The sequence below is a fragment of the Salmo salar genome, chromosome ssa03, assembly GCF_905237065.1.
Source record: "Salmo salar chromosome ssa03, Ssal_v3.1, whole genome shotgun sequence".
NCBI lineage: Eukaryota > Metazoa > Chordata > Actinopteri > Salmoniformes > Salmonidae > Salmo > Salmo salar.
Genome location: NC_059444.1, coordinates 6,744,333 through 6,761,793, shown reverse-complemented (window position 1 = coordinate 6,761,793; position 17,461 = coordinate 6,744,333). Strand labels below are relative to the sequence as shown.

Below are 17,461 nucleotides of genomic sequence, written 5' to 3'. Positions count from 1 at the left end.
AGCTGTCAATGGATCACGGTGTATCAATGTGTTCATATGGCATCAAGACATTTTGAAAACTGACGATACGACAATGCAACAAATACATGGATCATCTCAGCAAAGTTTGACTAGTGTTTGTGAAGCTGGGGGGGAGGGGGGGGGTGTAACTAAAATGTAGTTGAAATAGACATCTGAATCTTGAAAGTGTTTTTTCATCATTTATTAACAAAAACATAAAGATGTTGATGAACAAACTGTAGATTTTTCTTTCTATTGATTATATAAATCCTTACCTATTACAAGATTGGGGTGGCAGCATAGCCAAGTGGTTAGAGCGTTGGCCTAGTTACTGAAAGGTTGCAAGTTCAAATCCCCGAGCTGACTAAGTACAAATCTGTCATTCTGCCCCTGAACAAGGCAGTTAACCCAGCATTGTTCTTGCCTAGTTACATTAAAAAAAATTGCTTCATTATTTTTCAATTAAAAACTTTAGTCCTTAACCAGTGGCAAAGTTACAATTGAAATGATTTAATTTCTATGTTAAGGCTTGGCCTATTTAGAAGGCTATTTTGCATTATAAATCTATAGAGTATTTGTCAGCATGAAGCTGAGTGACTCACTTATTTGTGGCTTTCGTTCAAAATAAGTTATACTATAATGCAGGAGTGACTCCCCTCTAATGATTTCACAGAATTGCATTCCAGATCGCACCGGATTTCCTTCGAAAGTGCATAATATAGGGAATAGGGCTCTGGTCTATAGCAGTACACTATATAGGGAATAGGGCTCTGGTCTATAGCAGTACACTATATAGGGAATAGGGCTCTGGTCTATAGTAGTACCACTACATAGGGAATAGGGCTCTGGTCTATAGTAGTGCCATTATATAGGGAATAGGGCTCTGGTCTATAGTAGTGCCACTATATAGGGAATAGGGCTCTGGTCTATAGTAGTGCACTATATAGGGAATAGGGCTCTGTTCTAAAGTAGTGCACTATATAGGGAATAGGGCTCTGGTCTATAGTAGCGCACTATATAGGGAATAGGGCTCTGGTCTATAGTAGTGCACTACATAGGGAATAGGTGCCATTTGGGACACACAGAGTAAAACTCAGAAGGACAGAGGTGAGCTTAGCGAAACCCCTTCCTCATTTGATTCATTCTCATCTGATTACCATTCTCAGCTGGACAGCCTACAGTACTGCCATGCTTATTCTGAGCTAGCGACGTATGGATTTTAAATATGAGATCGGCAGTAGAGTACTGCTGCATCATGAATGTTGTAAGGGACAATTACAGAGTGGCCTGAGTTTAGCTATGTGCGTATAATTGCTGACAGTGGAGAAAAGAACACACGCTCTCCAGATAAAGGTCCCTAGTGTGATTGGGTCACGTGTCGATTCAGTAATCGACAGGTCAGACAGTCAAATCAAATGTGGACAGCTGTACACTCATAAGATGACAGGACTTTCCAAGCCTCTTCCTGGAGTTCTACTGTCCTGTGGGTTTTCAGTCCAACCCCAATTTATTAACACACCTGATTCTACTTATTAGCTGCTTAACTAGCTGAATCAGATATGTTAAATTAGGGTTGGACTGAAAACCTACAGGACATTAGATCTCCAGGAAGAGGGTTAGACTGAAAACCTACAGGACAGTAGATCTCCAGGAAGAGGGTTGGACTGAAAACCTACAGGACAGTAGATCTCCAGGAAGAGGGTCGGACTGAAAACCTACAGGACAGTAGATCTCCAGGAAGAGGGTTGGACTGAAAACCTACAGGACAGTAGATCTCCAGGAAGAGGGTTGGACTGTAAACCTACAGGACAGTAGATCTCCAGGAAGAGGGTTGGACTGAAAACCTACAGGATGGTAGATCTCCAGGAAGAGGGTTGGACTGTAAACCTACAGGACGGTAGATCTCCAGGAAGAGGGTTGGACTGAAAACCTACAGGATGGTAGATCTCCAGGAAGAGGGTTGGACTGAAAACCTACAGGACGGTAGATCTCCAGGAAGAGGGTTGGGCTGAAAACCTACAGGATGGTAGATCTCCAGGAAGAGGGTTGGACTGAAAACCTACAGGACAGTAGATCTCCAGGAAGAGGGTTGGGCAGCCCTGCTCTAAGAGATCTTGGATGATCTGTTCTTCTCTAAAGCAATAACAAAAACACTGGATTTCTCTTTTTTGTAAGTATATTGTATTTCAGTGTGTTTTTCAAAGAGATTCATTGAGGTGTCAGCAGGTCAAAACATGTATATATGAGTCATAGACATCCTCAGGAGTTGCCCTGCCACCCCATGCCGGCAGGAAATTATATAAAAACTAAAAGTAAGACATCTTTTTCATATACTTAAAGTCACGAAAATATCTTTTGTTTTGTACAAAAATTTAATACAGCTACAATACAATATGATACATACTTTTATCCAATACATGTGAGCTCAACAAGCGTTACCATGACTACGAAGCCTCCTCCGACAAAAAAGAACAAGAGAAATATTCTTCTCAGTCGACCGGTAGTCAAGGGACTGGCTTGGATCGTAACACGTGTGCAGCATTTTGTCAAAATTGCCTTTTTCAGCAGCCAACAAAAATCACTAGAGTTACCAAAGCACAAGTAGGTGGAATATATTTGAGGGAAGTAAGTAAGGGAAGGTAACAAGGAGGGAGGAAAAAGGGAAGGGAGCAAAATAATGGACATCTCCTCATCTCCTCATCCACTTTGTAGTCAGACAACAGATCCAGAGTTCAAACGATTATTCCTTGTTTGTTTTGTACAATGTCATGGTGTTTGGTTGATCCACATAAAGTGGGATAACATCTGTGAAGATGATGAGTCTGTCCCCAATGATCCACATGAAGTGGGATAACATCTGTGAAGATGATGAGTCTGTCCCCAATGATCCACATGAAGTGGGATAACATCTGTGAAGATGATGAGTCTGTCCCCAATGATCCACATGAAGTGGGATAACATCTGTGAAGATGATCAGTTTATCCCCAATGAATGACAATATTTCTAACAGTGTTTCTAGGTCACACATTGTTGTCTTCATAAATGGCAGCCTATTCCTCATGGGCCCTGGCCAAAAGTAGTGCACTATATAGGGTATAGGGTGCCATTTGAGACGCATTCATTGTGCGATTAACGATTATAGATTGTACTGTAAAACAGATGGTTTTTTTTCCTGTCTGTCTGTCTGTCTGTCTGTCTGTCTGTCTGTCTGTCTGTCTGTCTGTCTGTCTGTCTGTCTGTCTGTCTGTCTGTCTGTCTGTCTGTCTGTCTGTCTGTCTGTCTCTGACCAAAAGCATATCTTCGTTAATCATCTAGTTTATCAGCAAACACTTGCACTTCTACCTCATCTCAGTCATGGTGGCTTTTGACACATTGTATCTCGGTCGGTGTCTCTGGATGGTCCCATCTAGGTACTTTAGGTGCTACAGTTCCTTTTCCTTTCCCCAAGATGTTCTGCTGTCCCAAGATATCCCCAAAGACATGTGTTTAGAGATGTCTTTCTCCTGTCCTGTCAAAAAATGCAATAAGGCCAAGTAGATCTTTCCAAGTTCCAAGTTCCCTGGCCAATTGTAATGAATACAGCGATTGTCAGCAGACCCTTATCACCACCAGGGGGAGTAGTAGGGTGAGGAGCAGACCTGGGGGGCCCAGGAGGAGAGGGTAGAGGTAGTGGAAGAGGAGGGGGTGGTGGAGGCATGGTTGCCCAGACGTTGGGTACTCCTCACAGGGCCCAGGACCCTGGCATCGTTCTCTCTCACAAAGGATGCCAGTGAAACCTGTAGCACAGTGGCACCGCTGGTGGTGGTGGTGGCACGTTCCCCCGTTCTGACAGAGAAGCATGGCGTTGTCACACACATGAGCTGTGGAGAGAGAGAGAGAGAGAGAGAGAGAGAGAGATATTGAGAGAGGAGTGGGGAAGAGGAGGAGAGAGATAGAGATTATTAACAGTTTATTCGATGACAGAGAGACATTACCATGGTCGAGTCTTAATATTTTCAAAAGACATCCTTCTCTTATTAGATCTGACATGACTGGAGATGTGGTGAAACCAGCTGCAGTCAAATGCAATGTACACTAAGGAAAGTAGTTAAGGAAAAGAGAAAATATGTGAGTGTTGAGACATCCACTCACTTTCCCTTTCAAATTGCGACTCCGAGTGTGTGAGTGATTGTTTATGACTGTGACCATAGAAGGACCTTGCAAGTGTACTTTAGAGAAAATAACCCTGAAAAAAAAGTAACCAATACCCCACAGCTGCAGCGGTAGTCATGGGATAAATAATCATGAGTGATCTGGGGAAATCCAGAGTATTGTGCAGTGACTCATCCCCTCAGTGGGGGAGAGAGAATTGAATCGGGCTTCCTGTGGTCGAAAGAAAGACAGACAGACACACACACACACACAGACACACAGACACAGACACACACACACACACCAGAGTGAATAGTCTGGTGAGGGCACACAGGGCATGGATGAACATTCTCTTATCTACCCGCCTCCTATCAGGCTCTCCATGTGATTGGATCCCACCTATCGATCTCTCCACGTGATTGGCTCTCACCTATCAGGCTCTCCATGTGATTGGTGCCCACCTATCGGTCTCTCCACGTGATTGGCTCTCACCTATCAGGCTCTATTATGCTTTTTTTTCCCTCACAAAAACCCTAGTGTTGAATAGAAATGTAGTGGTTGAAGTGTTTCCATTACCCATTTAGGCAAATAAACTGGTGACAGCCTGTTTGCCCTCCCACGTATCTGATTCATGTGACGGGTAGCCTGTAAAAGCCAGCATGCATAGAATACAATTGACTAATATTTGCCATATTCTAATAATTCTCATGTGCCAGCATATCGCCACGGTCCGTGCCATGGTGAAACTTACACTCCTGTATATTTGAAATAATTGTACAGTGAAACTTGCAACCAGCCAACCAGAAAAGCAAGGCGAAGCAATTCAGGACAATCCTTGTCCTGTAAAAGCAACATTATATTTATAGTTGAAAAAATGTATTTTACAAGCAGTAGTTGTAATGTATTGACTTGCCTCATACTCACGGGAATCATTGAGCTGTACTTTATTCCCGGTCCCTAACCCAACCAACCACATACCCAAGAATAGCCTACAGCCGTGCCTCACGTGCCTCATAGTGCCCCTAGGGTTTTGCTAATACACTACATCCCTCTTCTTAGATGTTTAACTAACCATTATGGTAACACATCTTCAAACTGCAAATCTATGCATTATAATGTAACAAAACATTATCTAGTACTCAAAATAAGGTATCTCACGTATACAGCATCTAAATCTTTTTCCAACAACAACATACTGTAATGTTTATTTGTACTTTCTTTAAACTACCAACCATATCACTGATTACATTGAACTACCAACCATAGCACAACACTGGTTACATTGAACGACCAACCATAACACTGGTTACATTGAACTACCAACCATAACACTGGTTACATTGAACTACAAACAATAACACTGGTTACATTGAACTACCAACCATAACACTGGTTACATTGAACTACCAACCATAACACTGGTTACATTGAACTACCAACCATAACACAACACTGGTTACATTGAACTACAAAACAATAACACTGGTTACATTGAACTACCAAACAATAACACTGGTTACATTGAACTACCAAACAATAACACTGGTTACATTGAACTACCAAACAATAACACTGGTTACATTGAACTACCAAACAATAACACTGGTTACATTGAACTACCAAACAATAACACTGGTTACATTGAACTACCAACAATAACACTGGTTACATTGAACTACCAAACAATAACACTGGTTACATTGAACTACAAACAATAACACTGGTTGCGTTGAACTACCAAACAATAACACTGGTTACATTGAACTACCAACAATAACACTGGTTACATTGAACTACCAACAATAACACTGGTTACATTGAACTACAAACAATAACACTGGTTACATTGAACTACAAACAATAACACTGGTTACATTGAACTACAAACAATAACACTGGTTACATTGAACTACCAAACAATATGTCACGCCCTGACCACAGAGAGCCCTTGGTTCTCTATGGTATAGTAGGTCAGGGCGTGACGGGGGGTGTTCTATGTTGTTTATTTCTATGTTGGTGTGCTTGGTATGGTTCCCAATCAGAGGCAGCTGTTTAGCGTTGTCTCTGATTGGGGATCATATTTAGGCAGCAATTTCCTCACTGTGTTTTGTGGGATCTTGTTTTTGTGTAGGTGCCTATTTGTACGTCACTGTCTTCACCTTTCGTTTGATCATTTATTGTTTTTGTATTTTGCTGAAGTTTCACGTTATAATAAAGATGTGGAACGTTACTCACGCTGCGCCTTGGTCCAATCATTACGACGATCGTGACACAATAACACTGGTTACATTGAACTACAAAACAATAACACTGGTTACATTGAACTACCAACAATAACACTGGTTACATTGAACTACCAAACAATAACACTGGTTACATTGAACTACCAAACCATAACACTGGTTACATTGAACTACCAAACAATAACACTGGTTACATTGAACTACAAACAATAACACTGGTTACATTGAACTACCAAACAATAACACTGGTTACATTGAACTACCAAACAATAACACTGGTTACATTGAACTACAAACAATAACACTGGTTACATTGAACTACCAACAATAACACTGGTTACATTGAACTACCAAACAATAACACTGGTTACATTGAACTACCAAACAATAACACTGGTTACATTGAACTACCAAACAATAACACTGGTTACATTGAACTACCAACAATAACACTGGTTACATTGAACTACCAAACAATAACACTGGTTGCGTTGAACTACCAAACAATAACACTGGTTACATTGAACTACCAAACAATAACACTGGTTACATTGAACTACCAAACAATAACACTGGTTACATTGAACTACCAAACAATAACACTGGTTGCATTGAACTACCAAACAATAACACTGGTTGCATTGAACTACCAAACAATAACACTGGTTACATTGAACTACCAAACAATAACACTGGTTACATTGAACTACCAAACAATATGTCACGCCCTGACCACAGAGAGCCCTTGGTTCTCTATGGTATAGTAGGTCAGGGCGTGACGGGGGGTGTTCTATGTTGTTTATTTCTATGTTGGTGTGCTTGGTATGGTTCCCAATCAGAGGCAGCTGTTTAGCGTTGTCTCTGATTGGGGATCATATTTAGGCAGCAATTTCCTCACTGTGTTTTGTGGGATCTTGTTTTTGTGTAGGTGCCTATTTGTACGTCACTGTCTTCACCTTTCGTTTGATCATTTATTGTTTTTGTATTTTGCTGAAGTTTCACGTTATAATAAAGATGTGGAACGTTACTCACGCTGCGCCTTGGTCCAATCATTACGACGATCGTGACACAATAACACTGGTTACATTGAACTACAAACAATAACACTGGTTACATTGAACTACCAAACAATAACACTGGTTACATTGAACTACAAACAATAACACTGGTTACATTGAACTACCAAACCATAACACTGGTTACATTGAACTACCAAACAATAACACTGGTTACATTGAACTACCAAACCATAACACTGGTTACATTGAACTACAAACAATAACAGTGCTTACTTTGACTACCAAACAATAACACTGGTTACATTACTGGAACCCTTAATACCATCAAACCATAACGCTGGCTACTTTGCTGGAACTCTTTTGTTTACAATATTTATTTGACAAGAACTCTTGCCAATAACTTTTCTGTGACGGCTAGGGGTAGACTGCCCTGCCATTGACACTGTGCCGGAGATGATTCTGCTCCGTTATGGCAACAAGTCTATCTAACACAGCTTTGTTTTCTGAGTCTTTGGGGTCGAGGCTGTGGCTGAATGGCCTTGTCAGGTGCAGGCACTTGTCTAGGCAGTGTGTCAGGCTCTGCCCGTTCAGTGTCTCTGTCACTTGTAGTCCATTTTTCTGACTGTGGTTGTATCCACAGTTTCACAAAAGAAACATGTCTCATGTTCCCGTTCCTATCTACGACGGCGTATGGCTCTGAGGTAGTTGACAACCTGTTCTGCTTTGGTTTCTGTAGCAGAACCATGTCACCTTGTTGGATTGAAGCTTTCAGTTACTCTCCTCGATCTGTCCGTGCTCTGTCGGTTCTTCCCCTTCCTTTCAGCATTCAGCAAGCCGAACGGCGTTGTCGTGTGGCTCAGTTCCTGGCTGCATGTCGGCTGACAGCTCTGGCAGTTTGGTTCTGATTTTGGCGGTTGAACAACCGTTTAGCTGGACTGCGGCCTGTGACTGAGTGTGGCGTACTCCTGTAGGCCATGAGAAACATCTGGAGTTTTGTGAGTCAATCCTTCCCTTCTGATTGGGCAGTGGATTGCTTTGACGAGCGTCCTGTTCTGATTGGGCAATGGATTGCTTTGCCAAGCATCCTGTTCTGATTGGGCAGTGGATTGCTTTGACGAGCATCCTGTTCTGATTGGGCAATGGATTGCTTTGCCAAGCATCCTGTTCTGATTGGGCAGTGCGAGTTTGCTTTGCCAAGCGTCCCGTTCTGTCTTTCAACTTCGCCATTGGCCTGAGGCTAGTATGGAGTGATGCAGCAGTGTTGGAACCTGTTTTCCTCCACCTACAGTATGCTCGGAAAACACTAACGGTGAGAGGAGCACCGTTATCATTTTTACATTTACATTTTAGTCATTTAGCAGACGCTCTTATCCAGTGCGACTTACAGTAGTGAATACATACCTTTCATTTTAATTTCATGCATTCTTTTTTTTTTAATGTTTTTTTTGTTTTTTGTTTTTGTACTGGCCCCCCGTGGGAATCAAACCCACAACCCTGGCGTTGCAAACACCATGCTCTACCAACTGAGCCACAGGACTCAGGATACCCATGGACTGTGAACGTCTCTCTCAGGCTTGTGATTATACTGACGGTGGTGATGCGGTTTAGGATACTCACATCAACCCATCTTGAGTAGTAGTCTGTTGTTACGAGGAGGTGTTCACCTGTTAGAAACGGCCCACACATGTCAATGGCTAGGATTTGCCATGGTTCAGCTGGTAGCTCTGTTCTGACTATTGGGACCATTGACTTGACACGTTCAAACAAGACTTCACCAGCAGTGCAACCTCTTTATCAGTGTTTGACCCGTCACACTTTTGTGTATTTGTATTTATTATGGATCCAGCAAAAGGCAGTTTATACAATTTATACAATTTTAAAAACATTACCATACATTCACAGATTTCACAACACACTGTGTGCCCTCAGGCTCCTACTCCACCACCACTGCAGTCTCAGTTTTGTTTTTACTATCCCCTAATGCCCTTCGTGTGCTAACATCAAAGTCAGTTTCTGAGCTGCTCATGGCATGATAATGCGGTTGCCTCGTAGAACTATCTGTCCAATAATAGAGAGTTATTCTTGAACACGTCGGTATGCAGCATCGCATGTGCTCCAGTCAGCATGTCTGATGCTTGTTCGTAGATTATCTGGAAACTGGGTCTTTTGCTGACATTTCTTCCAGCTCTGGTGGTGTGAATGCACATGGCACTGCATGTTTAGCTACGCAGTAGATGTGGTCGTCCCGGTTGTGTAGAAACGCCGGAGGGTTCAGAGTAAACCGTGACAGTGAGTCGGCTACATTCTGAAGCCCAGGCTTGTATACAACCTTGAATCTGTTCTCAATAACATCCGCGTCCTCTAGCTCGTTCTCAATAACATCCGCGTCCTCTAGCTCGTTCTCAATAACATCCGCGTCCTCTAGCTCGTTCTCAATAACATCCGCGTCCTCTAGCTCGTTCTCAATAACATCCGCGTCCTCTAGCTCGTTCTCAATAACATCCGCGTCCTCTAGCTCGTTCTTAATAACATCCGCGTCCTCTAGCTCGTTCTCAATAACATCCGCGTCCTCTAGCTCGTTCTAAATAACATCCGCGTCCTCTAGCCCGTTCTCAATAACATCTGCGTCCTCTAGCTCGTTCTAAATAACATCCGCGTCCTCTAGCTCGTTCTCAATAACATCCGTGTCCTCTAGCTCGTTCTCAATAACATCCGCGTCCTCTAGCTCGTTCTCAATAACATCCGCGTCCTCTAGCTCGTTCTCAATAACATCCGCGTCCTCTAGCTCGTTCTAAATAACATCCGCGTCCTCTAGCTCGTTCTCAATAACATCTGTGTCCTCTAGCTCATTCTCAATAACATCTGTGTCCTCTAGCTCATTCTCAATAACGTGTCCTCTAGCTCATTCTCAATAACGTGTCCTCTAGCTCGTTCTCAATAACATCCGCGTCCTCTAGCTCGTTCGTCTTCTCTTCAACTAGCTTCTTGACACGGAATGGTATTCTGTGTACTGGCTGTGCAACAGGTGTGACAGTCTCATCTACTGTACCATAATTCCTAACAAGAAGTCTCAGTTTTCCCAGCCCTGTGAAACAGTATTTTTATTCCTTCTGTGGTGCAGCTTTGAACGTATTTTTATCATCAGCTTGGACTGAGTTTACGTGCGCCTTTGGCATATGTGCAAAATGTCAAGAGCAACAGATGCTGTTCATCTTTCACAACTAAAATTTCTGCCGTGACTGTCTCAGAACTACTAACTGCTGTAATGTTGGCAGTGACCAGGCCCTCAACTGCTAATGGTTGTGTTGAACCATATGGGTAAAGTCTCTTGGATGTTGGTTTTAATTGCACATTGCGTTTGGTCTGCAAATGACTGAATGCTGCTGTGCCAACAATATCACATCTAGCCCCAGAGTCAATTAACATGTTACATGGCTGGCCATTGACTAATAACTGTATTTCAGCGTCATCAGTACTGCTGGGAAGTGTGAACACATGTTCATCATCGTCATTGTCTGTTGTATCATGTTATAAACTGTAGCAGGTGTGTATGTGACTTCATTTCCATTCAGTTTTGTCTTTGCCCTGCACATTTTGGAGAAACGTTTATCTTTGCCACATTTTTTGCATCGTTTACCTTGTTTGATAGAACATGGCCGTCCGATATGGCCCTCCTGACCACATCTGAAGCATTTGATGATGTCATTAGCTGGTCCTTTTTCCCTTTTTTTTCCCCAATCTGTGTTTATTCACTTTTCCCCTGTTGAATCGCATTGGCATTCAGACTTTCCATTCTGTCCGCCTGCTAGTCAACAGCCTCCATTGCTCTTACCATATCCATTAGAGTGGTGAGAGAGGTCCCTCTCGCACAGAAGCCAATTGCGCAATACATCTGAGTGACTCAATCACTTGGTCCCATATGAAATCGTCTTTGAAATCTCCATAATCACACGTTGCAGCCAACTGCTTCAGTCTGCTCACAAACATGTCCACCCTGCGCTCGTTCGGCTTGCCTAAACACGTCCACCCTGCGCTCGTTCGGCTTGCCTAAACACATGTCCACCCTACGCTCGTTCGGCTTGCCTAAACACATGTCCACCCTACGCTCGTTCGGCCTAAACAAATGTCTCTTGTAAGGAATGTTTTTTTTTTTGTGGAGTGAAGTACTCGTTTAGCTTTGTCTATTTGATCTCATAGTCCTTGTCTTTCCCCGTGTCGTCTAATGTGGTGAATATATCCTGCACATCCCAACCTCCCAAGTGCAATAAAAGAGCTTGTTTTCGTGCTGCATCTTTGACTCCTGAAGCAGTGATGAACAGTTTGAAACTATTAATCAATTTTGTCCATCGTAAACCAACACTGGCTGGGTCTGAATGCACGTCGAACGGCGGGAGAGAAGGTAAGGTCAGAGCTATTATTCTTAGCTTATTTTGCTAGCTAGCGCACTTCTTTGCTAATCAGCTGTGTTAGCTGAACGGCTAGGCTAGGTTTTCATGAAGAGTCCCTTTACAATTTCCCTTTTCCTGCACTCACCCAGCTTCTTGAGTGGATAATGTTTATTTTTATTTCCTTGTTCTTGTCGCCAGTTGTAATGTATTGACTTGACTGAGACTCACAGGAATCATTGAGCTGTACTTTATTCCCGGTCCCTAACCCAACCAACCGCATACCCAAGAATAGCCTACAGCCGTGCCTCACGTGCCTCATAGTGCCCCTGTGGTTTTGCACCACTAGGTGTTGCTAATACACTACAGTAAGCATTTAGAATTAAATGTGGAGTGGAGCTTATAGTTACGTGATGACATCCCGTTCCCCGCATGCCTTCAAAAGAATTCAGCAATCATAATTTATTCAAAAAACACTGTTTCCATCATAATTTGTCACATTAAAGAACGTTTGACAAAAGAAAAAGCCCACTCATCGAATGGATAGAAATGTTGTCGATCTTTTGAAAATGTCTCCTATATCTGCCGTTTCCATTACACATAACACCTGCCTAGTGACACCCACCTTACCTCCCTTATCTTACCTCATTTTCACACACTGTATATAGTCTTTTTCTACTGTATTATTGACTGTGTTTGTTTATTCCATGTGTAACTCTGTGTTGTTGAATGTGTCGAACTGCTTTGCTTTATCTTGGCCAGGTCGCAGTTGTAAATGAGAAGTTGTTCTCAACTAGCCTACCTGGTTAAATAAAGTCTAAATAAAATAAAATAAAACAGAACACAACTGTGTAGCGTTTACACAAATATTAGCATCTTAGCATTATTGCAGGACTTTGACTGTCACCTTAATATTCTGACTTTTGTCCGTATTAGCTATGACGCTAATATTTGTGTAAACTCTACACAGTTCTGTGGGTGTCACTGAGTAGGCTGATACCGCCATTTCACTGGTGCACAATCCATACATTACGTTGTACAATGCACATACTGTAAGTATGCCCCCAATTCAATTCTGAATTCAAATACATCCACAGTACGATTTCAACTGATCTTTACTTTTTTGGGGGGTCAAATTAACTAATAAATTGTCTTTTGTTTCATTTCTATAACATTCTACCCTTGTTTAGCATTATCTACTCCAATTGTGGCATGATTCTACAATTTACATAGCGCTAACTAGAAGCACAGATGAAAGTATCTTTGCTAGTAGTAATGGCTAGCCAGTGTAGCCAATGTATCAAGGTGACAAATAAAGCACAAACAGTGGTTAGTTATCAGTATCTTAGCTAGCTAGCTAGTGTAGCCAATTTATCAAAGTGAAAGCTAAAGCACAAACAACAGTGATTAGTTATCACTATCTTTCCTGGTAGTGCTAGCTAGCTAGCGAGCTAGTGTAGCAAATTTATCAAGGTGACAGCTATAGCATAAACAGTGATTAGTTATCAGTATCTTTGCTAATAGTACTAGCTAGCAAGTGTAGCCAATGTATCAAGGTGACAGCTAAAGCACAAACAACAGTGGTTAGTTATCAGTATTTTTGCTAGTAGTGCTAGCTAGCTAGCTAGTGTTGCCAATGTAACAAGGTGACAGCTAAAGCCCAAACAATAGTGATTGCTCGGTTGTAGTAATTTTGGCATTAACATTGTATCAACAAATTACAATAATAACATTCATCCTGAAGACATAGCTAGCCAGCTAACTCTCCCAACTTCGACCACTACGATACTAATGCACTAACATAATGCCCTGGACCAGGTTGTGTGCGCAAATACCGACTGATACGCCCCCCAAAAAATGCCATTTGAGACGCATGTGCTTTGCGATTCACAGACCAGGCAGCATCAGCGCCCATAATCTGCACATGGATGCATTTCCATTTCTGCATAAGGATGAATCTTATTTATGGTTCTTTGTAAAAAATAGATCTGTCTCAGGCATGAGAAGACACTCTAAACAACAGAAATGCACGACTGAGGTCCAAATGGAACACTATTCCCTATTTATTGCACTGTAAGTGTACAAGCAACGTAGGGCGCTGGTCAAAAGTAGTACACTAGGGAAAACATCTCTCTCTCTCTCGGTATCTCTCTGTCATATGCGAGACAGAGACTGAGAGAGAGAGATTTATTCCCTAATGCACTATAGATAAATATATATATTTTTACACAGGGTGCTGCAGCATCTTCAGCACCCCTGCCTCCCACGGCTATGCTCAAACAACACACCAAAGGACATGAAATGACTGGAATAAGAATGTTGAAATTCCAGGGGACATTTCAGTGATGTAGCACTCATAATATCCCTCAACTTTACTCACAGACATTTTCTACATTGTTTGAAGGGTTGGTCGAATTTCAACGGTCGAATTTCAAGGGACATATTAGTGTTTGAAGCTTGCACAATATTTCTCTAAATATACAGTATGTATTTTGAAGGATGTCTAAGGCATAACCCCATTCAACATGAAGAAGTTGACGTATTCTGGACGATTCTCAGTGTGTAGCTAATACGTCCTATTGTGTTGAATTAACGGGAGTGTTGAATGTATGCTTCAGCAGCAGACCAACTTTCTGCCTCAGATTCAAAATGTCTCTAATCTGTAGACTGTACAGAGTTTACTTTGTTGACAGTGGTTCTGTGAATTATACATCTGCTCCACGTCCTCCAGAAGACCCCAGGACTATTGTCTTTTTCCCCCAGCAACTGTAGGCCTGATTAACTGGGCTTAGGAAGAGTCGGAGGGGTTGAGAGACAAAGAGAGACAGAGAGAGAGAGCGAGCGCGACAGAGAGAGAGCGAATCCACTGTCCCCCGGGTGCTGAAGACGTGGATGTTGATTAAGGCAGCCCCCCGCACCTCTCTGATTCAGAGGGGTTGGGTTAAATGCAGAAGACACATTTCAGTTGAAGGCATTCAATTTTACAACTGACTAGGTATCCCTCTTTCCCAATAGAAATATCACCTTGTCCAATAGAAATATCATTGGCGCTCGTGTAGACCTTGACAGGTGAGAAAACCCTGAGGTTTAAACCCTGGCCAAGGACCAACATCACCCAATCGTAGAGTTGTTTGGACTTGGACACACACACACACACACACACACACACACACACACACACACACACACACACACACACACACACACACACACACACACACACACACACACACACACACACACACACACTGCGCTGAGTTGCTCTGAGACATATGTGCAGCATCACACCATTTTTCAGAAGGTGTGACATTCCCTGCAGGATGACTGTTAAGATGGATCTGTCCTAAGGTGTAACTGTTATGACACATCTATCTATGGGCCATGGTGCTGCACGGCAGTACCACTTTCATGTACTGACGGATCAGTACCACTTTCATGTACCGACGTATCAGTACCTCTTTCATGTACCGACGGATCAGTACCACTTTCATGTACTGACGGATCAGTAACATTTCATGCAACAGCTTCATGAGGTAGTCACCTGGAATGTATTTCAATGAACAGGTGTGCTTTAAAAGTTAATTTGTGGAATTTCTTTCCTTCTTCATGCATTTTTAGACAATCAGTTGTGTTGTGACAAGTTAGGGGTGGTATACAGAAGATAGCCCTACTTGGTAAAACAGCAGGTAGCCTAGTGGTTAGAGTGTTGGACCAGTAACTGAATGGTTGCTGGATTGAATCCCTGAGCTGACAGGGTAAAAATCTATTGTTCTTCCCCTGAGCAAGGCAGTTAACCCATTGTTCCCCAGTTGGCTGTCATTGTAAATAAGCATTTGTTCTTTACTGACTTGCCTAGTTAAAATAGATATTATGGCAAGAACAGCTCAAATAAGCAAAGGGAAATGACAGTCCATTACTTTAAAGTCATTAAGCATTCTGCAGTGATACGCCATCCCATCTGGTTTGCCGTTAGTGGGACTATTGTTTGTTTTTCAACAGGACAATGACCCAACACACTTCCAGGCTGTCTAAGGGATATTTGACCAAGCAGAGTGAATGCATCAGATGACCTGGCCTCCACAAATCACACAACCTCAACCCAATTGAGATGGTTTGGGATGAGTTGGACCGCAGTGAAGGAAAAGCTGCCAACAAGTGCTCAGCATATGTGGAAACTCCTTCAAGACTGTTGGAAAATCATTCCTCATGAAGCTGGTTGAGAGAATGCCAAGCTGTCATCAAGGCAAAGGGTGGCTACTTTGAAGAATCTCAAATATAAAATACTTTTTTGGTTACTACATGATTCCATATGTGTTATTTCATAGTTGATGTCTACACTATTATTCTACAATGTAGAAAATAGTAAAAATAAAGAAAAACCCTGGAATGAGTAGGTGTGTCAAAACTTTTGACTGGTACTGTATCTCAATGTCGTGCAGAAATTCCATTTACTTGTATTTTTTTAATAGAGACTTTTTCAGTCAGTTTTATTGGTAAACACATGTTCGGGCATTTCTAAGCTTCCCTTTTCTCCAAACGATGAAATATCGATGTTCTATGATAATGTAAGAGTGAGAGATATGGCACCCTGCAATGGTATATGGAATGGAGAGACAAATCAATATTCCAGAACACTATGGAACACGAACGGCCTCATGTCCAACATGACTATGAGTGAGAGAGTTAATGCTGTAGAAATGACTGATGACATAGCATGGATGAAGACACTCTGAAGATATGGATTTCTTTATGAAAGGGAATCCAAGTTATTGTGGGGAAAAAAAAACCTCCTTCCAGTATTTTGCCACCACAACCCTACAGTGTTATTTTTCTGATATGTTTAACCTATGGCAGTAACATGATTGCATCATACATGTATTGAATGGATCAATGCAACTACAGTGCCTTGCAAAAGTATTCACCCCATTGGTGTTTTTCCTATTTTGTTGCATTACAACCTGTAATTTAAATAGATTTTTATTTGGATTTCATGTAATGGACCATACAGAAAAGCGGTGCGTGCATATGTATTCACCCCCTTTGCTATGAAGCCCCTAAATAAGATCTGGTGCAACCAGCAGAAGTCACATCATTTGTTAAATAAATTCCACCGGTGTAAAATCTAAATGTCACATGATATATACACACACACACCTGTTCTGAAAGGCCCCAGAGTCTGCAACATCATTAAGCAAGGGGCACCACCAAGCAAGCAGCACTATGAAGACCAAGGAGCTCTCCAAACAGGTCAGAGGCAAAGTTGTAGAGTACCGATCAGGGTTGGGTTACAAAAAAATATCAGAAACTTTGAACATCCCACGGAGCACCCTTAAATCCATTATAAAAAAATTGAAAGAATATGCCACCACAACAAATCTGCCAAGAGATGGCCACCCACCAAAACTCACAGACCAGCCAAAGAGGGCATTAATCAGAGAGGCAACAATGAGACCAAAGATAACCCTGAAGGAGCTGCAAAGCTCCACAGCGGAGATTGGAGTATCTGTCCATAGCTGGGCTTTAAGAAAGAGTGGCCAAATGAAAGCCATTGCTTAACCGCTAGGGGGGCAGTATTTTCACGGCTGGATAAAAAACGTACCCGATTTAATCTGGTTACTAATCCTACCCAGTAACTAGAATATGCATATACTTATTATATATGGATAGAAAACACCCTAAAGTT

General features: G+C 42.0%; 1 protein-coding gene across 2 annotated transcripts in view; it reads right to left on the bottom strand.

Annotated features, from left to right (window-relative positions):
* Positions 1–2,060: 2,060 nt before the first annotated feature.
* LOC106596915 (netrin-G1) overlaps positions 2,061–17,461 on the bottom strand; it is a 224,165-nt gene continuing 208,764 nt past the window's right edge. For both annotated transcript variants that reach the window (XM_045714453.1, XM_045714452.1), the window contains exon 7: positions 2,061–3,860. In XM_045714453.1, coding sequence (XP_045570409.1) covers positions 3,589–3,860 — 272 coding nt within the window. In that variant the 3' untranslated portion in view covers positions 2,061–3,588. The remainder of the gene's footprint in view (positions 3,861–17,461) is intronic.